We start from the raw sequence: 26,084 nt of genomic DNA, 5'->3' as shown, positions 1-26,084 counted from the left end.
ACGTGTCTGGGGGTATAAAATGAATGAGATTTTTATCACCCTTGCTTTCATCCTGAAGAAAACCTTCTTTAACATTAGGCAAGCCTCATATATTAGCCTCATTTTTAAAGGAGGGAAAGAGATTGGACTGCATATAATTGTATTTTATTGAAATTGGTTTTGGAAAAAGATTATATGGAGTAGATAATTATTTCCATTTGCTGTTATGATTTACCCCACGTCACCGAGAGAAACTGTCACTTCTGGAACAGTTGTTGGGGGGAAATTGCACGCTGACAAAACGTCAGCTTCATTTATCACTGAGGCTGGTTGTTTCCTTTACAGAGGGGGAAGTAATAGCGAGTATGCGCAGAGCGATCTTTTAAAAGACTGACATCCGAAAGATAAACACAGGCGACAGGCAGCTAATTTGCCATGATCGATGCTATAACGTGATTACAACAAACGTTATAAAGGCAATCAAATAAACCAATTACGTTTATTGATTGATAGTTTATCCCCCATTTGTCCCTCCTCATTAAGACCACCGTTTTGCTGAGGGGGACAGCCATGATATTAAAGATGGGAAGTTTTACGGTGTGTTTAATCGCAAAAGGAGTATCGGTTTACTGCAAAGAGTAGCCTTTACTGTATATTTGATCGTCGATCGTACCCCTTTTAGAATAAGAAAAGGTTTTGCGAATGATCAAACAAAGTACATCCACATGTGAATTGACAGATAGGAGCAAAAATCAATGGCTGGCTATTTGCAGTTGGCATGTTTAGACGTTGTTACGATAACACAATACGAGTAAAACTCTTAACTTATCAAAGAGGCAACAGTTCTGCTTTCATAAAGCTTATAAGTACATGTATTCAGAGGCGGTAATCGTAGTCGACTCTGACCCATGAAGGAATGTTTTTATTCCCAAGATATGATTTCTCTTTTTTTGTATGTGAAATGGCTATCAAACCAGGCGTTACATCTGTCTGAAGATACTATCAGCTTCATATCATGAGGTTTAAGTATTTATAGTCCATTATGACCAATTCCATCCCCACACGTGAATGGTTTTCTCGTACATACTTAGATTTGCAAACACTCTTAACAAAATGATAAGAAAATTTAAAGTACTTGGACTCCTGAACGAAAATCGTTGTCACTCGTCATAGTAGGACTTGCCTTTTCAGGAATATCAACCGCTGAAGGCCATGAATTACCAGCAAATGATGTCTTTAAATGTCTTATTATTAAGCCCCCCCTCCCCCCTTCTCAGTCACATTGTGTTATGAAAAGGGTCTCGAAATGAATATTAGTAGCAAATATTATTAAGTTAACCATTCATTTATTAGTGACATACAATGCATTAGTATTTATGTTTATGTGTTGTTGGCAGTTTTGAATAAAATGATTTACTGAGAAAGTTTTCGAAAGTACCATACATGTATGTACTTAGAAATGAATTGCTTATATTTGGATGGTTAATTAAAATATAGAGAGAAAATTTCTTGCTACAATACTGAAAGTAGTAATTTTCTTTCTAGTAATTTTTTTTCTTATTATCATATTGGTCATTAAGAATATATTATATTAAACCTAAACGATTTTCTGTTCCTTTGCAGAAGGGGAAAAAAGTAATAAAGAATGTGCTGTTCAAACACATCATGTGATCAAATAATCGCCCTTTTGTATGTTATTTTTTCTAAAAATTACTCTGATCCAATCACATTAGTTTTCTAAATAACTTAAACAGCGAAAGCTAATGGAAATCCGTAAGCATGAAAAGTATTAAACAAAGCAATCTGGAATCATTTCTATATACCGACTTCTGACAATTGGACGGACGGGAATCCACATAATGTATAATATCCTTGGATGTTATTAAAAATCTCGGAGCGCTGGGGATTTTCTATTTATTAACCAACCGACGGTAGAAAACGGTGTGTTTTCCATAAGTCTTTTACAAAGCCGCAAAGCATTGGTATGAACGGACTCTATATCTGGTAAATATTGATCTCATAGGGGAAATATACAATTTTCAAGACCGAAATACAAGCACTTCACTCTAAAAGGTTGAAGTGATAATGGGGCTTATCGATACAGCTTGCTTCATCTTTGTTTGTTCGTTTATCGGGGCCTGCAGGAGAGGAGGCATAAACGGAGCAATGTAATGGAATGAAAAAGAAATTAATATATACCAGTTGCTATTTATCACTGGATGTCAATAACGTATATTGTGGGTGCCTGATTCTTGCATCTGATGAATGAAGGGGATTTCCGCAGTATGTATGCAAATCATTGCAGAGATTACTTCTCGTGCAGAAACGAGATCTTTTTCAAATAAAATGGTTTTTGTCTCGGAAGAAAGGGGTGATTATACAGTCTAAATGTTTTCGATCCATTTTTTTTCAAAGTACTAGTATATTTTGTTAGAAAGCTTTACTGCTAAATGTTTCTCGTATTTAATGTTTCGATCGAAGATCAATTCCATTGCATGAGAATGTCTCTCAAAGTCTCACTGTCTCAGATCTCCGACTCCTTTATCATAAATCAAGGACTCTTAAAGGAAAACACAAATCTTATATGAAAACCTTTCACGACACACATAGAATTCAGGCTTATTCCATGTACCATAGTTTTTATGTACTCTATATGACGTTTATATGACGTTTGATGATAGTTTTGGGGTTGTGTAAGGAAGTTCCTCTGTCATAAATTTCAAAATGAACACTGTTTCCTGATAAAAATCAAGTCTCAGAAAAGCCATCCTTTGAGTTCCTAGTCATAAAACCGAACATTTCCAATAAGTTCCGTTTGAATCCGAGTGGTCTTTTTTTCCCTTTCTTTGGTGCCGCTCTAATTTCCGACACTTATTCCAGTACTTAGTAAGACATTACAGAAATGGCGGACACAGTTACATTTCTCGATTTTACGACAATCTAAGAGGAAGTTGTAATTAACTTGTCAGAAACAAGTTTTTTTCCCTTCAAAACTTGACGATATTTATTTATGTCTGAATGTGCACAGACGCAATAATAATTTGCATCAATGTAAAAGTTGTAGGCATATTTATGATCAAATAATTTTTATAGTGTAAGCTTTGTAGTGGTTGAAAGAAAACACTAAGGTAAAATTGGACAACTATTCTCATTTTTATTCCATGATGACAGAGTTCTCCAGCGTACCCATATTTTATTTTATTTTGACAATATGAATGAAAATCAATATTTGTAAAAACTTTTATATCAAACATAAATACTACAGACATTTTTTTTCATTTACGATTTTAAACGCTCGCTTCGTTTAGAGAGAGAGAGAGAGAGAGAGAGAGAGAGAGAGAGATTTTATCTTGTAAATCCTATCATTTAAAGTCAGGTTTGTAATTGCTTTCTTTTTTTCTATTATGTCTACATTTTTATTTCTTTTGAAATCGAAACATAGACTACATATATTAGTTTTCTCCATTCAGTTATCAGACGAACAAATCCTTAAAGTCTTTTCCAATAGATATTCAAAGAAGATAAAACAGGAAGGGATCTTCATGTAAAAAGACCGCCCCCACTAAATGTCTCTGAAAGCCTATTGCCCGTGATTCCTAAAAACCCCTGCCAAATAATTCCCAGTATATCTAAACAAAAGATATATCAAATTTGAAAGTGGTCAAACAATAGAATCGATGGAATCCCCGCACTTAAATCGACAAATTAATTAGAAAAGATGAGATCAATTTCAGTTGAAATATAAACTCAATGTTGATGAGAAGCAAGTCTCAATATTCTTTTGTACAATATTCGATATCAAAGTCAGATGCACAGAAATGAAATGTTCTGCGTTCGCGTTCTGCGTCTTTTGAGAGAACAATGCCGTGTCCATTAACAATTCCAAAAACAAACAAAAAGACATTTCATGTCATTTCAAGAAAAAAAAAATCCAAATCCACCTCAGTCATAGAGGAGCACACGCGAAACCAATTCCAGGCTGAAAAGTTCGACAGATGTCACTGGAGCACACACACACAAAGTCACGGAGCGATTGATTAAACTTCTGCAACAACTCTATAAGAATTTACATATTGTCTTGAGGCGGAAGGTTCCAACCAACTCTCTTATTTCACATCTGAGAGGCTCTGTGACATTTTGTGACAACCCCAATGTCCCAAAAATTGAGACTTTCCAGTTGGCCGAACGTCCCAAAAGTGCAACACTAGCTACATCACAAAGTCGATTCCATTTCGAGCATCGATCGTAACGGGGGGTTTTCAGTAAAAGATGCTATAAATCAAATGCTAGTTATGAATATCATTATAAGCGTTCTATCTTCGTCCTCGCCGTGCTGTTGGCGGCTCGATGTAAATGCTATTTTGGCCGAAGTCTTCCTCCTCCTCATCATCATTATTCTACTGTCTTGGAGATTTGTTATTTTTTTTTTTTTTGGTAGATTTTTTGCTTCCGTCGGGACGCCTTCTTTATTTATCTCGGTGTACAACCTGACGTTTAGTGTCGAAATGTGGGGAGAGAACAAGAAAAAGAGGTGTATTATTATACGTGGATTTATTATTTTTTGCCTTTCCGCTAGTTTAGTCGTAATTCTTGAGTTTCTGTAGTAAAGGTGGCTGCGGAATTTTTTGGTGATCCCCCTCTGTGTTTAGATAATGGACGTATTTAATACCCCTCAATATTCATAACCCTCCTTCCTGGTGGTGCAACGGGGAAAGTTCAACGTTATTATTTATATACATAAGACGAGGCAGTCATGGGTTTTTTGATGGTGCATGTGATTATTCTAGAGCGCCATTCGGCAATGGAAATTAATTTTGTTTGCAATACAGATACATCAAGATGTATTTCATGATATTTTCAAACATCATTGGTTGGCCGTTTATTTTTGTTTGTTCCTTCACTTACGGAGGGAGAATACTTGCTACTCGTTTTTCCATTTACCACATTGGAATTAGACTTTCGCCGTGAAACACCGATGGATCAAAAAGGGACACTGATTCAACTTGTCGTAAAGGATTTCTTGGCGAATTTGGGCACTTAATAGAATTGAGTGTACAAATTACTGGATGGTGTTAAGTGTCGCTTAATGCTCGTCCGCCAGCGTTAAACTACCTCTTTCATCAATACCTGTTTTCTGATCACCAGCGATCAGTTAAACAATATGACAGCGCGTCGATGACAGATTAAACCCATACTTCTTGCGTGCCAGGCTGTTTGTATAGGGTGGCAGTCCTGACACCTGGATTAATGGACCCCCAGATTTCTACCTGTTTTCAATTGGTCTGCCTTATTGAACACATTCATAACTTTTTTGTTCTCCACCTTAACCGATTTTGCTTTCTTAATTCTTCTTCTTCGCCGGTCATCGATAATGTAATAATGGAAACGGTTTGACGATATTCAAAGCATGGATGTAATTTGTGAGGTTTTATTAGTAGCAGCTTTTGTGATCTTGATTACTCATGATTCTTGCCTTTCGGAGGTTTATGTGAAAGAGGTTGGACAGCGAATCGTGGAAATCAAGCAGGGCCAGGTCCGAGGGAGGGTCATAGGCTACCCAAAGGATCCCACATTCAAACAAGTGGAGCAATTTGCCGGGGTGCGGTATGCTTCGTTGAGGGGTGGGAGAACCAGGTTCATGCCCCCAGCGTCAGTGGTCAGGAAATGGCAGCATGTCCATGATGCGTCTTTTGTGAGCGAGGTGTGCCCCCAGAGTAGGAAACCACCCTCCCTGAGATTTCCGGAAGGCCACAGAGAACAAATTCGTCGGAGGATGTTCCATACTAACTACAGTCAAGAGGACTGCTTGACCTTGAATCTTGTCGCCCCAATTAGAGGTATTTTTCTTATTTTTTGTACTATTACTGCGTTTTCATTTTCCCCTCTGCGTGGCTTTTGTACATGTATTTGCATTTTGGAAGATAACGTTAAAACCAGACACACTTTTTATCGATAAATCGATTGAAAAAAATTTATAGCCTTTCTCCAACTTACTAGTTTTTTCGGAGAATTGCAACAAATAATCGTTACGTTATCGTTAAATTTTTTCGCTTAAAATGACAAAATGTGGATGGTAGAGATCATCGTTAAGCGTGTGATATAAACGGGTAGCGGAATGAAAGGCTCCCTTATTGATTGCAATGCTTTAGCTCTTTTTTTCTCGATTTAATTAGTGTAGAGCTTTCCCTTCAAATATCTTCATGTGGTATAATCACGGCAGAATGAAACGATTTTAATGTACATGTATCTTTTGCAATCTGAGCCACTGGGAACGGTTAATCCCAAAACCAGGAAAGAGTGGCTCTTAAATTTCCGAATTATTCGTTTAATCTTCAAAAAAACTAAGGTCAAATATATTGTTTTCACACATATTAATCAGAATTTATGCTCTCGTGGGATTTGGGGGATTTAACATGTGTTCCAAGGATTAAAGTTTCAAACAACCATTAATAAATGTCACAGAATATCACGATAGTAAACTAAAGACAAAGGTTTTGCCTTTAACATATGACTGCACATTATCTACAAGAATAAGTCCTCATCTATGACGAAACATGATTTTAAAAGAAAATGAATTTATCAGATACTCTGAATATGGACAGAGGACAGCAATAATGGCTAGTTTTTAAGCAATACTGAAAAATTCGGTGAATTTTGAAGTAGAATATGAAAGTCATTTTGCATACGCTGTAAAGACATTGGCTGTAAAAAGATCCGTAAACGGATCCTTATAATTAAATGATAGAATGGCCGCAAATAGATTAATGATAAGCGGAATCAAAGGGGCAATGTTCGGGCTCCAACGAAGACAACAAAGTAAAGAAACCAATTATAAACATATTAGCGAAGACATGGATTTGATTTCAGCTTCAAGGTTTTAAGCTAATCATTTATCACTATTTACTCGCGAAGTACCCCATTAGACTTATAAAATGCTTACAAATGTCTTTTAAAAAAAGACGAGAAACATGGTTTTTCGCCTTTGACCACAGTCATAAAACTGTTTTGCTTATTTTGCAAGACAGTTATTAGTTATTTTTTTTTAAATTGATGCACAGAGGAAAATCGCCATTTACTTCCAAAGTACCACGTAAGAATTATAGAATGCAAACAAATGTCTTTTTAAGACGAAACGCATCGCTTTTTCGCCTTTGACCATAGCCATAAAACTGCTGTGCTTCATTTTGCAAAACGGTTAAAATGTGCTTAAATTGACGTTTGTAAGGGAAAATATTTCACATAATATCAGATTCCTGTATGTATAGTTTATCATGTACAGACAACTTCAGGCCTCTCAAAAATAATATTTTTATTTGATGACTGTTTTTATTAAATTCTCTATCAATCTGAAATTTCCCCTCCCCATCCAAAATAAAAATCTATCGGAAGCAGTAAATCACATACGACTTTATCTCCTGTCGTTTGACTTATTGTGGCATTTTTAGTGTTTGTAAAAAGAGTCCGAACGATCCAACGTTCAATAAATTAGGTATTTGCTAGACCCATTGTCTTCGGCAACGAGTCGACAATTGAATGAAGCTCAGCCTCTACCAGATACAAGTCGTAATATTTCCCCCATAATGATCTTGATAACAGTTATAAATAATCCGACTCGGCTAGGGACTGTGGGTCCTTGTTTCAAACACTGGTCTGTTATTGGATTAGTACTGGCTTATCTAATCAGTAGCTGTACTGCACGTTTCACAGTAAATATTTTTGTTTCAGATTTGGTAGGATTTTGACCTTGTAGATTCCGCTGCTTAAACGTTTATATTTTTTGTAGACTATATACGTACTATAATCCAACATAGCCACAGACGTTAAACTCATTTTATGTAAAATAACCTTACATTATATAAACTAAAGTACATGTATAGAAGTTGGTATTTTTTGTGAAAGGCGTGACTTTCTCTCATCGTTTTGCGTTTTTATTTGGTCGTTGGAATATGGATGTTTTTGTAACTCTTATACAAAATAGGAAAATTTGAATTCTCACAGCTTACTTGTATACCCAAATTATAACAACCACTACTTAATGTTGTTGCATTGGATATACTCTGTAGGTAATAAAGTGTGTCTTTCTTAAAGAGAAGAAGCTGTACACACTCTCAACGTTTTCTGATTTGCAAATCTGTCATCAGCAATCGAGCACACAAGAACTTGATATTCTTCCTGCGTCTGAATGCTTCGGCATGTGCTGGTCAGTCGTATGAGTAGAGATTTCATACCACGTGACTGAGGGCCATGAATACATCGTACCTCGTTTCATTGAGTCCCCCCTTATCCTTTTGTTTTCACCTTGTTACTATTTTCTGCATCTTGTATCGCCAAATGTCTAATTACCCCTGACTATACGCGAACAGAACGCAGACAGGAGATTGCAAGTCGCACGATGCCACGCCAGGGAAACATAACAAAAATCGTAAAACAACACAACGACCGAATGCCAGGCCAACGGCGGGAAGCTTTTATTGCGGGAGTTCCGATTTTTGTCCAGAATTTAATCGCCACAACGGCACGCCTCTTGTTAAATGTTGGATGATACAGATGTCCTCACGGAATTAATTTTCACCCCTTTTATGAAATATTTTTCAAGACTCCTTTTTTTCATCTTCTTAAATTTATTTGGGAAAATAGTTAGGAATTTTTGAGTCCGGAAAAAAGTTTTATTAGTGTGCTGGGAATTTTCAAAGATACTGGGTGACTAGTGCACTAGTACATGTACTATCTACTACTGTGAGTGATCAGACGAAGGAGATAAAGTTAGTTCAAAAAAGACGACAAAAAGACGTAGAAAATGTAGTTCAATGAACAACAATAGTCGATAAGAAGGCAATCGAACAAAATCTCATTGACTTTTATTTCATAAAAAAACACCTTTCAAGTCTTTTACTAGAGGGTAAATGAAAATTAAAACAAATTACAGTAAAATGTTGAAAGACGTTTATAAATACATCAAAAATGTCATCCAATATTTGCACTTGAAGGTATAAATGAAATTTAAAACAAAGTGCAGGCCTAGGCAGAGACAGTAATGTTCAGAAAAGGAACAACATTATAAAAAGCAATTTAAACGGATGACACTCTAAATCCCCAATTTTGTTATAACATCTCCGATATCATTCAGGAGTTGCTTGCTTATTGGTAAACGTTTTTTTTGTCTGCGGCCTCAAAAGAACCGTTTGTGTTGGATTCATGTTAAATTCATTATCTATATCTTAAGTAACATGACGAAGGATCTCTTCTGTCTGATCAGAAATCAAATCTACGAGATCGTCTGAACAGTAGCTTCTTCGGTACCCATCAAATCCCTAAATGTAAAAAGTCGGTCTGACACTCTCTCTCTCTCTCGGATCAATTAAATAAAGTCTTTTATCACCCTTTAATTTTACGTCGGATTCCGTTGAACAGTGTCTTCCTGTACACATGATGTTGCGCGCGTCAGAAATAAATAGACATTACAGAGAAAGAATTTATTTGATATCTCTTTTTCTAGTTTTTAAAATCCTTCAATATCTGATTTTTTGTCGCAGCAAGCTCGCGCTATATATTTGGTAAGTGATTAGTAAAGCAACGCATACTTTTATATTAGGCTCTCAAAAATCATCATTATGCATGTTGTGATTATTTTCAATATGAAGTGGTTTTAAATTGTTTTGAGGTTATTTTGTTTAAAGAATAAAATAATAAAACGAAAACCTCACGCAATAGCATATTAAATCGATGAGATTTTTCATAGAATTTTCATATCCCATTGGAAAACCCGCCAGTTGAATCGGTCATGCAGACAGTGTCTGCCTTCAAAAATGTAAAATAACAATTATATATGTCACAAAGCCGCTCCATAAATCTTCCAGTCATCGATTGCCGAATCATGGTGTCTTTTGCCATGGAAATTAATCTTAATGAAACATATATTTCAGATATCTTCATCAGGCCTCTTCATTTTTATAAAAACCCCGGAGCGCGATTGCTGATTGGTGCTCTCTGATAATGTGATTAATTGATCCTGATGAAGTCTCATTAAATGTTATTGTTCTGTACCGGGTTCTTTTGCTCAAAGAGAGTGATCGGGACATTGAGGTACAAATACATGTACGTTCTCCTATCTTTGCCAGACGTCATTATAATCATGTATACGCTTTATGATTCATAGAAATTGCAGGGAGGTCTAGAATACGGAATCCATATATCGTTTTTTAAGGACCCCCAGCCGGCCAACCGATCATCAATTTTCAATTCCCTCAGAGAAAAAAAAAATAATTGTAAAATTGAGCGATATGAATGTCATTATCAGAATTAAGAAAAGGTCAAGGACGCAAAAACATACATAATATGGTGAATTTTTGGTTTTCTTTAAAATAGTACCCGTATTTAATTTCTTTTCAGAATTCAAATGAGAGAGAGAGAGAGAGAGAGAGAGAGAGAGAGAGAGAGAGAGAGAGAGAGAGAGAGAGAGAGAGAGAGAGCGAGCGAGCGAGCGAGAGAGAGAGAGAGAGAGAGAGAGAGAGAGAGAGAGTATATTGGAGATCAATCGGTTTTGTTTGCATTGTTGACATTTTATAATTGAAATGAACTCTGCAGTCGGTAATTTATTTTTCAATTTGGGTAGGAGTATCAATTTCTTGTGAATTAAGTTTTTACTGTTGATATTCGAGAGATTGTAAATAAACCTCAAACATTTTGACAGTGAAGGCTTTTGAGTAAAACAACTTTTTAAATAATATTGCAAACAAACCCACGTTCATGATACAATTTTTCCTCTCAATTAAGTATAAAATGGAACATGGAAAGTGGATATATTTAAAAGGGGTATTAGATCTAGACAACCGTTAAATATTTGAATTGAAAAGGGTATTTTGGAATGCATATTACATATCAAATAACAATTGTTGCATGTCAGGGCATATTCTCTGAATGTATCGTTAGAGTACACAGATGCTTTTAGTATTTAATTGTTAATGTGATGCATAATTACTGAGAAAACCTACATACCACAAGAAAGAGAATTAAATTTGCTATCGAACGTACGTTTCAATTTAGTTTTGTAATCAATCGCTAAACAGAGCCCAAAAAATGAATACCACCCCCCCCCCCCCCTCCATCCCCACCGTTATCCCTTTTATTTCCTTTAAATTATAAAAATGTGAATATATGTTTATAGATTATGTACAGTGTAGGTTTAATTGGTTGAATAATCGTTCACATACATGTACACACAAATCTTATGCGCGGTTAATAAACAAGAGTAGACATTTATATAAAAAATCAAATCGCTGTACAATCTTTGATAAGAATGCGTGTTACATTTCCTAATCCGTTTCAAATAATTTTAATTGTATTGAACAACAAATATTTTCATTTACTAGTATTGAAGAAAACCAATTAAGGGATTTGTATTTCACTGATTTAATGGTCTGGTTTTATTTCCCTTTTGCTTTTAATTTCTTACGTAGTAAACGTATATTACAATGTATTTGTTCGAATCAAATCTTTTTTATTTAATTCGTATAGGCACCTGTATGTAAAGGTACTGTGAAAACCTTAGTAAATTGCACACTCTACAATGTGTTTAAAAAACTTTATTATGAAATAACAACTCATTTCAAGCTCTTAAGCAATTTGAAAGTGAAAAAAAAATCAAAAAATAAATAAATACATTTAAATAAAATGAATAATATATAAATAAAAGAAATAGATTTTCAGAAAAACAATGTACATGTATACCTAAAAAAGTTAAAAGGATGAAGTTTTAAAAGAAAGGATGGTCCGCATTTCAGCCATCTGATCTACTTAAAATATTTAAGACATGATTATTACTAGCTATATAAATTAAAATTCAATAAAGAAACTTTCAAGCATATCAGCTCTAACATTTACATAGTTTTTTACATCTCTATACAGAACTCTTTCTCTAAAGGAGATTTAAAAATATCTAAAAATGGCCACGACCACCCATCTTTTTTAAGAAGGCTCGATGGTTCTGGCCATTTTTTGGACTGAATGAATCTCCTTTATAAGAAGAGCTCTATATAATAACATAGGAAAATACAATGTCATCAATTTTAAAATTTCTTTTGTTAATAAAAGTTGATAGGTAAAGAAATATCTGAAAAATTTAGGTAGATCTGATGTTTATTTTTATTTTTACCACCGAGTCTCCTTAATTCATTTGAATATGTACGTATGCTTGCATATTATACTTTCAAAATTGGAAAAATTCCCACTTAACACTTAGAACTTAAAAACAATCCCCAACAAATAAATGAGACATCATTCCCTGCCATCAATCATACGAATATCTTTTTAAACAGATGTCATTATTTGTTAGACATTTAATGCAAATTATTTGTTACGTAACTCCAGGAAAGTTTTGAAATGAAAAACTATAAAATGGAAAACACTACGAGACCGACGGAGACGGAATATTATCCTTTAGAAAATATTGACAAGCAAATAAATGGAAAACGTTTTATCAATATTATTTTAGGGGTGTTTTGGAATTGTTTATTCGCCTGGAAAAATGCAATAACAAAAATGATTTACAAACGACGGTTAAACCAATTGCTTTGGAAAATATCATTTTGCTTTTCTAAAATAATACAGAAGAAGGAATATGGTACATATTCTGTGTAACCAGAGCCTTAAATGAATGCTAGCTTAATTATGTATCTTAATTTGATATTCATATCGGAAGTTTCTCGGGGTATATTTTTTTTTAGCATTATAATATTTAATATTGGAATTGAGAATCCAATGGTTGACAGCAGTAATTATCTCCGACGTTTTTAGGTAAAAACAACGACCTTGACTTGACCTTGTTTTATAAAAAAAATAATGTGAAATTTACTTTAATCCAAATGCTGGCCATCACTCAGTGCATCTGTACAAATATTACATATTACAAAGTTTGAAAATTTCAAGGATGTTGGTTGAAATACAATTTGAAATACCAATTTTTATTTACACTTAAAGAACACGTCAACATTAGATGCAGACTGTATAAATTTAAAACTTTTTTTGGGAAGATAACTGTGTACATTTGTCATATGTTACTTAACGTCATACTAAATTGGGAAGACATAGTTTAGCAATATTTGCCAGCAGTTTGAAATCAAAAAGTTTTTTTTAAAAAATTAAGAATCTAATCCTGCAAAAATGAGGTCACGGCGCATGGTCAAAATTGGTGTTATGTGAACTATAAGCCATTTAATTTTAAAAAACATTTGAAGTTGATAGTTATATCTCTATAAATCGTGCTTAAAAGCTAAAAATATTGAACACCCTAATTAAGTACTGTCATGATATTCTATGTGCAAACTATTGTCGAGATATAGTGTTTTGTTAAATAAATACAGTCCTCTTTAAAATTGACTAAAACCATTGAAGTCGCCGGACGTCACAGCGCAACGAGAAGTACTAACAATTTGGATGTAGCTTAGGAAAAATCCTGAAAAAAAAATTATTTGCACATTTGTGTATTATATAATAACTGTAATACATTTTGTGGATGTGATGGTTATTGTAATTTAAACATCAGTCAGTCCGGTAGAGAGTAGAATATCGGTAAATATTTGGTCAAAATAATAACTAACGTCATCTTACACGTTCTAGGTTTTCCTTAATGTAAACTCAGAGACACGCGATAAGAAAAATGAAAACTTTAAAGAACTAACGTATGATTCTCGAACAAATGTGTGCAAATAAGTCGTTAAGTGGTACACTGCCATTTAAGACTGTAAGGCGAAAGGCACATGAGACTAAGCATGGTATAAAGAAAGAGGATTTCTAAATTAAACTGTGAGCGTGTCATCTTGACGTCATGTTTTTTAACGTTACCGTGCTCCGTGGTGACAAAACGTGTTGTTTTTAAAATGGGGTAACAAGAATGTCGTTTTATCAAACAGACTGAAACTTCGTATATCAATAAAATATAGGTGTTGGTGCATAGATTAATCAGTTAGTTACATGTATGACTTTCATGAAAATTTATGATAGACAGTCATATTGTCTTTTTACTTTTTGATTGACCCTCGCACTTCTTTTTAAACATTGACAAAACATCCTCTACATTTTAGCAATGAAAGCTCAAAGACTTTCAACATCACACGAAAAAATTGTTCAGTTCGAAGTTACACAATGTTCCGGAGCATTTTATCTCCCCTCCCCCCCCCCCCCCCCAAAAAAAAAAATAAAAATTAAAAAACCCAGCTCCATTACGGAAGCATTAAAAATCGACTGGCCTCAAATTCCTACGATTTAAATGGTCTCATATTATTAAAACTACATCTAAATTGTTGTTTTTTACCTCATAGAAATAATTCTCTTTTGCAGGTGTATAATCGCTCCAATTTCAATATATTGATTTGAAAATAAGTTTGTCTTGGCCACAATACATGTATGAATTTGCATACGTTCATACAATAGGGAGTAAACTTAAAAGATGAATGAACGGATCTTTTTTTTTTTAATTAAGAATAATGTGACCATCAGTTACCAAGTGTTAAGCAGAAGTGAAGCAACACAGGGCTCTCTCTCTCTCTCTCTCTCTCTCTCTCTCTCTCTCTCTCTCTCTCTCTCTCTCTCTCTCTCTCCTCTCTCTCTCCTCTCTCTCTCTCTCTCTCTCTCTCTCTCTCTCTCTCTCTCTCGGTAGTGGTAACCTACCTAATGCCTGTGTAAGGATGAAAAACATCTTTACAACCAATGCCTATGCTTTTTACACGGACTATATTCAGGATTTAATTTTCAGTGTAAAGTTCATATAATCATGCTGAATAATAACTTTTATAAATATGTTTTTTTTCATTGAGAACTAATGGCAAGGGAGAGAAAGTTTCTGACAACGGAACATAAATAAGATCGAAGCTATGTGCATGTTACCTTGGGTAGATGACCGCTTACTTCATTACGCCCCGAGTGGCATTCCTCAGTCAATATTGAAGTACAAAATACATAACCGTGAAATATGATTTATTTCCGATGACTTTTGCCGATGTCTATACTCCCAGAAACCGTTATTATTATAAATCGCACCCTCTATGAGATTTCCTGGGAAAAACAAACAGAGTAAATATCTTAATGTAATTAAGGCAACATAATTACATGGAGTAGATAGCTAGATGTGATGAACAGTGAAGGCTTGTTAAGTAAATCACGCCTGTCGTGTAAAAAAGAGGGAGAGAGAGTAGAGAGAAAAAATTGCCAATTTCATAACGAAAAACTGCGAGCATAGCTTCTTTAGGTGCCTCGTGAGAGGGATCATTCAATTAGATTCCGCCACCGAAAGGCGATGCAATTTGTCAAAAATCGTTATGTCTTAGTACTTAAACAGCAGAATAATGAAAAAACCCGAAATCATAAATCTTATCGCAAGTATCAATTTGTTGCAGTAATTGTTCATGTGTGCTGCTATTCAGCTTCATTTGCTTGATGTTTGCAATAGCCTTGCTTCGTTAACAGCGAATACCCATCATCTTAATAAGCATTAGGCGTTGATGAAGGGTGAATTATCGGAATATACAAGCGAATTTACAGCTTGTTCAGGGGAAAGTCCACTGATCAATTTCTGGTGATAAGATGCCTATTTTTGAAAAAAGGTGTCATGTTATAAATTTTGAATTTACTCGGTGGGTGTAAATACAAAATTTACAACGTCACTCAAAATTTACAACATTACAAAGGGTTTATACATTTTATAGTTACCTAACAAATGTAAGAATACAGGAAATGTTAGTTAATATGATATATATAGTTACGTAGTTGTAGATATATATTTGCGACTGTACAAGTTAATGAAATAGGTCACATACCTGTGGAAATAACGAGAGTACACAACCTTTGTTAATTAACCTGTATTAAGCACATGACCTGATATATTTGATTCTTTTATTGACAATTGACATCCATGTAGCATGGAGACGGATTTTAATTTACATATAAGAATTTTGTCAAGACTAAACATTTTTCCTTTTAGCTCACCTGAGCTGAAGACTCAAGTGAGCTTTTCTAATCAATTTTTTTCCGTTGGCTGTCGTCGTCGGCGTTATGAGTTTTGTCGTTGTACATTTTTATCTTCCTTCCCAGAACCACATGCATGACCAATTTTAACAAATTTTGGCACGAAGATTACTTAGACGACGGGAATTTAAATTTGTTAGAAAAGGTCCGTACCCTATAATTATGATTATTGAAAGTGCGCAATAGATACACAATTTCTTCAATAGGTGGTCTATCCGATTTTTTTCAGACCGAGAGCTACAGACCTGCAGCTAGAGATAATTATGATTATTGACAATGTGTTGACATTCAAATAAAATATCCTTCTCAAAAACCATTTTCTCCAGAAAATTGAAACTTGTGTGGAAGAATCCTAAGGTAATGTAAATTTTAAAAAATTCGAATCATTGTCCCGAGAGGCAGGATTGAGTCACAATTTGGGATAAGTTATTTAAAAATAGGGGAAAAATAATTTTTTTTTAAACTGAAACAACCAAGGGGTTCATTGTTAATTGTAAGAATATCAGGAGAAAATTTTAAAGATCTCTTTTAAAAAAGGACTTTACTACTTACGGTAATTGTCCCGATATTTATGTTTCCTTTGATACTACAAAGCTGATTTGATAAGTTATTGATAAGATAAGTTGCTCAGGTGAGCAATGTGGCCTCTGGATCTCTTGTTTTTTTTATGGTTGCTAGACTTTTTTATGGTTGCTAGACAAACAAAATTGCCTTTTAACAAAAAGATTTGCATGTAAGTATTGCAACAACAAAAATACTCTCTTTACATCACATCTGTCGATATCTCTTTAATAAACAAGTCTTATACATGTACATTAAACCTTATGCACATTTGAAAAGGAAATTCTTGTATCAAATTTACCCTTCACAAGCCCAAAATAACGAACTTCATGTTTTTGGCTACATACAACTTTGCGTAAAGAATAAAATGAGATGTACATGTACTCGCCCTCTGACACTGAGTTTGGAACACTGTCCTGTACAAAAAAAAAATGATATTTTAAAATCAAAATTTTGTCTCGCCTTCATTCTGGTTAAAAATTGACTTACGGCTTTTCCTTTATTTGAAGATTTATTACCTTTTCCAAAATAAAAATAATCAACGCTTGTTACCACATTACATCGTGTTAATGATCCACCTGTTTCAAACGATTAGGATGGCATAATTTTTTTAAGTGCGTAATTTTTACAAATAACGTTGCCACATGGCATATATTGCTTAATGCGTTGAAGAAAAAAATAAGATATTTTCATTCAAGAACTGATAAATGAACTATATACAGAACATGTACACCATGTTGAGATCTAGAAATGCTGGTATATATGTCTGATATCATTATATTGGACAACTATATGTTACATAACAGTGCACGTTGAACACACCCATAATTTTGTACATCGTAATGAATTAATCCGCAAGAAAACACAACAAAGTCGGGTGTAATTGGAAGCATCTGACAAGCATAGTTCATGTTGATTTTGAATAATTAGGTATTTAATGAATGAAAGTTATGGGGCCTTTGTAGGAGCCATTTAAAAAAGACGCGCTGTCTACAGCTCTTCCATTTCAATCAAGAAATTTCGGTAAACAGCCATTTTAAACGTTTCTGGGATAAATGAAAATGTCATTGGAACTTTTATGTACCAAATGAAATTACATCTTCCTGTCTGCAGATGCGTCTAAATATAAGACTATCAATATCCATAGACTTCATCTTTCGTTTGTGGAATAGTATTTTTTGATTAAATTTATGAAAAACGCTATATATCTCCGGATATTATGCAGATTGTGTCTAACCGTTCAATTTAAATTTCCTTTTTGTTGACGCCATTTAAGATCTCTAAACACTATATCTCATCAGAAAAAAGCCGAACAATAATAGGAAAGCTTTATTTTATTATCTGGGTATAAGATTTCTGAAAAAAACACACCAAACAAACAATATATAGAAGCACTTTACGAACAACAGATTGGCTTTTAAATATTTTAAATCATAAGAAATTAAAGAAGCAAACATTTCTTGACGAACCGCATTTATTCTAAAAAATCATCTACATGTTTTTCCCTTCAATTAGGTAGAAACATGAAAAATATGTCAAATACATGTAGTAAAGGTATAAATACTCTATCATTATTACTTCTTCTAAGTCTTTCGTGAGCTTTGGTGTTTAATACCGTCAAATGTTTGGTTTTGAAACCTGAAATGATGGGGGCGAGAATGAAATAAGTGCTTTGAAGATACATGCATATTTTTGAGAAAACTCTAGTGTAATTTGTTTTTTTTTTTTTGTTTTTTTTTTTGGGGGGGGGGGTGAATATGCAGGATAAACAGATAACTTCTTTTGTGATCGTTGCGATTTTTTGCCGTGTTGTCAGTGGTAGAAAGATGAAGGGGTCAAGGGGTCAGTGAAGTAATATAACCGTGCACGTGTTTTGTTTACATCGCACGCTTTGATTGCTCACCAGAAATTTTCACATTCATAGCATTACTACCCCACCATTTTTGTTTTTTCGCAAACAAGCTGTCGCATTCACCAGCTTCGTATTATTAGTACCAATTGGCATCGTAGAGAGTCAGACATGTTGAAAACGGCAGTTCTCTTTTCTATCTCGCAATCTGGTGGTCATGCGAATGTTTTTGGATGTGATGGTAAAAAAATTCCTCCGCGTAATCACTTGCACAGCAGGCTATCTCCCTTCGCGTCAAAAATGGCCTGGCACCGACGCCATTTTTAATCGGAGGGATTCTTTGATATCATGCATATTTCTTTTGATATAAAAGAGAAACTGTAACGCAGATTCGCATTTAAGCAATCACTATTACAGCCGTAGAACTCTCTAATACTTTTGCCATTACACAAATATTATGGATATTATTGAATGCTCGCGCTCATTTCTTCAACACGAGTTGTGTGCGTTAATTAGTTATGGACAATTGCGTGCCTAGAAATTGGTTCCAGAAAACGCACCATTTTGTTCAATTAAGGTTCATGCAGATAAATATTAATCTCATAATCTGTTAAGGTATTTGTACTTAGTTTCAAATCGGTCAAGTGACAATTATGTGTTTCAATGCTTCGAAATCTGTCTCGAATTTGACTACTGCGTTCGAGCATTTATAATCGCGATATGGATTACAGCTTTTATAAATACGATTTTTTACGCATGGCTATGCAGAGTGACATCATAATTTGCGGGAATTGATTGTCTCCCTTGGCATGCATTAATGGGGTGCAGTTATATAATTGTGTACATTATACGAGATGTTCTAATTGCTCATTAGAGTTTTGGTGCAGTGTTCCATATTTTATAATCACGAAATACAAATCTACCTGAACATCTTATCAATTAAGGACTAGTATTTAAAACAAGGATGTATCTGACTATCTGTTTAGAAAAAAAAAACTCGCAAGAAAGTCTTGAAAAAGTGTGTATCCAATTATGTCCAATCAATATTATGAATAACGTTCAGGAGAAAATAAATCAGATTCAAGCCCTACATCTGTGACTTTTATCAGGAAATTACATGTAATCATAGCCGCCTTCTGAACAACTTCGATAATCATTGACGTTCATGAGCATGTAACCTATGGCACTTAACTGTAGCAATGGAATCGCGCAAGGACTTCTGGGAGAAATATCTCGGGGAAGCCCCGCAGGTGTTAAATCCACGACATGAACCCCCTCCTGACTGATCGCTTAACACCAGCCTCCTACATGTACTCACTTTTTAGGTTTCCCCCAAGTGAAAAATCGTTATCACTGATGTATTGTTTACTTTGTGTATTTTTCAGTTCATGCGATCAGATCGAGTACTGGTGTATTATATTTGGTAAATTGAGTATTATAAAAGGGAGAGTCGCAACTTTGAGAATTTTTATCAATGATACTGCAAAATAATCTTTGTTTTGTGATGTAAGATACCGGTATTTTGTTAATTTACGGGAAAAATCAAATTTCATGATGCGAAGATAACTACCGGCGTTTTTTATTTCTAAAACCACGTAAAGTGCATCTCTCTCTCTCTCTCTCTCTCTCTCTCTCTCTCTCTCTCTCTCTCTCTCATCCTTTAACTCCTTTAGCACAGACGATAGTGGTCTTTAAGTCATTTACTAGCCAGGTAAATGGCTGATGTTCGGAAGTCATCGTGAACTAAGCTTAAGGTGATCGATGTTCCACGTCCTCATCGGCAGAGATCAAGAGACCGAGCCCAATGATAATCTCGGTGTGGCTGTAAATTGTAAAAATCCAATATCCAGCTTCTTTTTTTAATTTCCTGGTCGCGCTACGAGGGTTTCTGCTATAAGTACTCTGGGATATCCCCACAGATACACACACACACACATGAGTAAATACATGATCGATGCTTTGGTTTTTTGTTGTTTTTTTTTGGTGTCGTTATTTCATTCCAGTAATGAACTATTTAATTAATAGAGGTTCATCTTTTAAGAGAGCTGAATAGGCGTGACCATTTTTAAGGCTATATTCACCTCCCTTTGTAGAGAAGCCCTGACCTGTTTGAAGAAATAAGGAAAATGCAAACATATTTGGATATTTTTATTTACCTATAATGCATGTAGTTTATGACCAAAAACTACCATACAATGTGTGTCAAAGTTTAAGGCATATCTGATGGTTAATTTGTTAACCATCCAGACTCCTTGATTGCTTAGCTAGATCGAGGCTAAAAAAATATCCTATTTAGGTCAAACTTTTTTTTCGAGATGACATTGGCATTTTTTGAGGTTGTACGTGTATTTGTAATTTTATTTTAATGTGATGAGATTATTTGGATTAACGGAAGTTTAAGGAGTTTTTTTTCTCCTGTTGACGCGTAATACCAAGAGACATTAAGGTTGTTTAGATTCATTCGCTTTGAAAAAATAAAATACACTGTACAATATTAGAGTCACACGCAAAGGGAGAGAGAGAGAGAAAAAAATAACAAAAACATTTGATGAACATTATCTGGATTAATTGTTGTTTAAAATGTCGTGAATTATTGATCAGCTTCTTAATGGTTGACTGGGACACATCAAAAGTTACAGACAATTATGGATAAAATTCTAAAACAAGATAACGATCTAAAACTGAGGCAAGGCAAATAAACAAGACGCATTTTGCTGGAGTATTTAGTGATTGGGACTAACTTAACTTATGAATAAACAACCTTGAAAAATTTACTATTAGGGATATTAAGCGTCGTGTTGGGGAGCTAAAGAAACGTAACTCATGTAAACTAAATATCTATGCGAATTCCTGTTTAAACCAAGTGCATTTAGTTCCCTTGGGTAATAACCCTGAATAGTTTAATTTGGATTAGATTTTTTTTAAAGTAGTGTCGTGGTTGGTTTTCAGAGCTGTTTTAATTAAGGTGTATGGGACACCTCCATATTGTGATGTACGAGTACTTCCGACCCAAATAAACAATAAAATCAAGAAGAATATTATAAGCCTTTTCTTTCCCGAAATTGTTACTTAACAGCGTAGAACAATGGTCTAACTTCGAATCGATAAGTAATGAGTTAGAATTTTTACCTTTCAAAATAATTTTGAAAGCATAGTTTTGGTCAAAGATTGAAAAACTTTAAAATATGTTGATTATAATGTTCCATTATCCTTACGAATATCGACAGGTGTCCAATACCACGTACCTTTGTGCAGTTTATGTAGGTGACAAACTTCAGTTTGATAAAGGTGGGATATTCTTATGGTTACATATGTAACTGTCCAGTCATCTGCTAATAGATATGAATACACTGAACAGTAACATTTGTCCGATTTCATCCAGGGTTGTACTACATGTACATGTAATATATTTCATTTGAAACAGTGTCAATTTCACATAACAGAGCAGATCTTTGGGGAATTTTTTTTCCTGATTTTGCAGTTATGAATATTAATTGATTAATTAGTGAATTAGAAGAAAGGATATCCATATTTGACAGCTTCTGTTGATGAGCAAACAGGATAGTAACATATCTCGCCGAAAGTCCAAGCTTCTATCTAAAGTAAGCTTCGTTTTTATCTATTTTTCTATGTATATTCTTTTTTTTCTTCGTCTTTTTTATAACCATTCTACTTTCTATTGCAGTTTTATCAGCTGTTTTACTAGTTATGTAATTTTTGTTTGTTCTGTTTTGTAGCCCAGTTTTATCTAACAAAGGACCCCCATGTCCATTTTTTTGTCTCTGTAGAATGAAAGATAACTCTTTCATAGTAAATCATTCTTCAAACTATTTTAGAGTTATCTCGCTTTGCTTTATAAAGTGATTAGTTTTCAAACGCTCACGCTCAAATAAAGCATAAAGCATCTGTTAATTATGTTCTTCGTCTGTGTAATATCTCAACTCTGATATTGTGATGGAGATTGCGGAAGCTTTTAGTGTTGATGTATAGTCCACAAAAAACCTTCAGATTTAATCGAAAGTCAGTAATTTAATTAAAGTAAAAGCTATAAATCTTTTTTTACAATGACAGAGATGTGTCATAATTTTTTATTGGCTGATGGGAGTTTGACAATTTTGGATTGAGAAATCATACTCAGATAAATGAATTATACAGATACTTGCAGTGATAAGCGGTATGAATCCAAATTTTTATGAATTTTGTTATTAATAGATTTTTTTATTCCTAATACCTAAAGTATGCTATGAATTCTATACAAATAAACTTACAAGTCTGTAAAAATATTTCATATAATTTATGTCTTGTAAGAAATCATGGAATAATTATACATTGTCTGTCTACCCATCCACGAGAATATAGGGAAATGGAAAGTGATTAATGCTTTAGATTTTTTACCCTGACTGAAAGAAGATTGATAAAAAGAATTCTTTGAATAAAAGATAAAAGAACACTATTGATAATAACTGTGAAATGCAATTTAAAAACGAATTGCAACAAACAACAAACACATGCGATTTGCAATTTTTACTGTTTGTTTATAATCATTATAACATTTCTGACATTTGGCAGTATTACATTTTGCCGGTGTACTAATTAAATTATCTGTCTGGGGGCACCGCCCTCTCTCCTCCCATTAACAAAGCATCCCCATCCCCACTGGACTTTTGAGTTCTGTCAATGAAAAAAACTTTCTGCTGCTCCGAAATAATAAAAGCAAGTTAATTGTAAAAGTGCAGTAAACAATACAAACAGACAAGAATTAGAAAAGAAATATTTTTATTTTTTGCGAAGAAGAATTCCAATAATTTATTGAACATGGACTCCCTCTTTTTCGAGGTTCTTACAAAATTGACAGTTATCTGTTTTACGTACCTAAGTATTTTGTCCGGGGAAAAAAAACCACCAAAAGAAACAACAACAAAAAAGAACTTCTGAAAACAAAGTGTTACAAGAGCAAAACACTCCATGTGCAATAAATCATATTTCTTTCTATTTGTTTATTTCAAATATGCACGAGCATACATGTTCTTATTCTCTTAATACACACATCATTTTGTTATTGTGTCTGTAATTGTTGCGGTTAAAAATCACTATTTGATCTCGTTAAGTGGCCTTAGTAAAAAAACAAAAAAGAAACCAATCTAAGATTACGAAGAAATTAATATGTTTACCGAGGTATATCGGAAAGCTAATTAAATACAACAAAAAATATGGATTCTATTCTTCTACTACATTTATTTCTTGGCTGTAAGATGTAAAGCCTTTGACAACCTTGAGAGCAATAGAGCCAGGTACTTAGCTTTAAACACAACGGCTTTTTGATTTGGCTTCTTCACAAAGCCTTCAAAACAAGTAGGCACAATACAGGAAGATTAATATGTTGACTCTGGCCAGGTGCAATGAATGATTAAAAGTACATCACAAAGAAACAATTGGAGTTAAAGAAAACAAGAAGTTCAATACAGTATTTAAAAGAATGTTATATGCAGGCGACAAAGTTATTTTACCGATGGACTTCATCAAATGCGATCGTAAACAGAGCTTTTAGGTTAATGGTGTGCAGTGACTTTGAACCAAGTCAACTTGAAGGTCGTAGCAGATCTCTTTCTAATCAGTTTTAGACAGTAGATAACAACCCATTTGCTTAACCTTTCTCAGGTTGAACAAAAATGCTGGTATGTAAGGGGTAGTGAGATTAAATTAAAAGTTTTATGCTAGCTGGAAAAATTTATAAGTTATAGGTCAAGGTCAAAGCAAAATTCTCTGAAATCCTTTTCATCCCATTGTCCATTTGACCCTTTGAGATGGTCACAATATCAATATTAATGTTGCCTATTTTTAAATTTATTAATAAGAGCAAATTATATAAATAAATAATATATCATATCCTCACGTGCATTTAATAACTATATAAACTACATGTATATATAGTAGATAATAGAGAAAACGAAATGAATTAAACAGTATAGTTTTACGTTCAATGCACTAAATATCTTAAGGAAGTATCTCGCGTAAAAGTTTTATATTTTTATGAAATATTGCATATTTAATTTTGATACATTTTTTAAGCTTCTGATATTAACTACATCTGTGAAGTGTTTGCCTTGTATGGCTGTTGATCATATTGCGAATATTTCCGCCATTTTGTCACACACAAAAATTTTGCACTGAAGACTCGTCCAAGCAAACAGTTTAAAATCTGAATTGCTAATCCCAAACGACCCACCATGCATCACGAATGTTTATTGATTGGCAACAAAATCTAAATATTTTAGCAAATAATTTATCGAAAGCCAAAGGACGTGTGTTGGCACAGTGATAATGAAGTCGCGGATATTTTAGCGATGTTTCCCGAGAATTGGGTGGTCCGTCTATCAGATTCAAAGCAGCTCCGAAGCAAAGGGGCTTTAACCGTTTGCCGTAAACCAAACTGACGATATTAAATATCAAACACGTGCAATAAAGATTTCAAAATATGCTGTTCTCATGCAAAAAAACACGAAACAGGCCTACATATAAATTATCCTAACGGTCTATCGACTTTTACGACCTCCAGCATATGTCGGTTGTCTTAATCCGTTATATAGAGGGTTTCCGTTCTAACAAGGTAGGAGAACGGAATGTGTCTTGTACTACCTGCACGGCGGTAGGCGGCCAAAGAGCATGTTACAATAACCCTTCATACCATAGGGGTTCCGTCTCATCCAATATCTCTAATTCTTGTTTTATTATCGTGTAAATCTTGATATTGTACATCTACATGTATAGTGTACACGAGCGTGCACTATAGTTGAACGGTAGCAGGTAATGTATTTTTCTGAAATACCTTCATACTCCTATTCATTAACCACCGCTGCAATTATTTTGATTTTTTTTTAAATTTAGATTTTTAAATTTTTTTTAATGATATGACGGAAAACGCAAGGGAAAAATGAATTTAAACGATTATATTAAACTTACACTGGGTGTAAACATTCGAATCACGAAAGCAAAAATTTAAAAAAAAAATCAAAACGATTTGATTAAACTTGCACTGTGTATAAAAATCCAATCACTGTCATTCTTTAATGTTGAAACTTAACAATAAAGCAAAAACAAAAAACAAACAAAAGCACCCCCCCCCCCCACACACACACAGAAACCAAAAGAAAAAGGCAAACACAATTATATATAAAAAGTTTTCATACGATTTTATTAAACTTTTACTGTGTATAAAAATCCAGTTTTTGCCATCTTTTAATGAAGTTGCGAAAGTCTTTCGAGTCTGAACAGGGCTTGAAAGCAAAATGTCAACGCCATGTAAGCAGTGTAGGCTAATATAGTGATAACTAAACTAATGGTCTAGACCAAGCTCTATTAAGTGACAATAGACACGGGGATGCGGACTTTTTCTCTTGATGAATATTTCCCTTCACTAATAGATGTATTTGTAAGGAGGAATTAAGCCGTCTGCCCTTTTGAGCACATGCTGGCAACGTGTTTTCGGGTCTCCGCATTGATTTCTCAGGTTTTAATGAATAAATTAGAGCAATTTCGTATTTATCTATCTTCATTGTATGCATTTGTTTCGGAAAGTTAAACATATACGCACGCATATTTTTAGCTCTTCGCAAAAGACTTATTATAGAATCAAATTCTCAGAAACAATTGATGCGTACAGGATCCTTTTATTAACACT

General features: G+C 34.1%; 1 protein-coding gene across 3 annotated transcripts in view; it reads left to right on the top strand.

The window, feature by feature from the left end:
- LOC105329921 (neuroligin-4, Y-linked) overlaps positions 1–26,084 on the top strand; it is a 100,608-nt gene that overhangs the window by 35,397 nt on the left and 39,127 nt on the right. Inside the window, exon 1 of one of the 3 annotated variants that reach the window (XM_011431414.4) lies at positions 4,335–5,816. The exons of the other annotated variants lie outside the window; for them this stretch is intronic. Coding sequence (XP_011429716.3) covers positions 5,387–5,816 — 430 coding nt within the window. The 5' untranslated portion in view covers positions 4,335–5,386. Of the gene's footprint in view, positions 1–4,334; positions 5,817–26,084 lie in introns of those variants that run through there. 3 annotated transcript variants of the gene reach the window in all.

The sequence above is a fragment of the Magallana gigas genome, chromosome 8 (assembly GCF_963853765.1).
Source record: "Magallana gigas chromosome 8, xbMagGiga1.1, whole genome shotgun sequence".
NCBI classification, from domain to species: Eukaryota; Metazoa; Mollusca; class Bivalvia; order Ostreida; family Ostreidae; genus Magallana; species Magallana gigas.
Note: the sequence above shows the minus strand (reverse complement) of the source record. Positions and strands in the feature narration are given on the sequence as shown.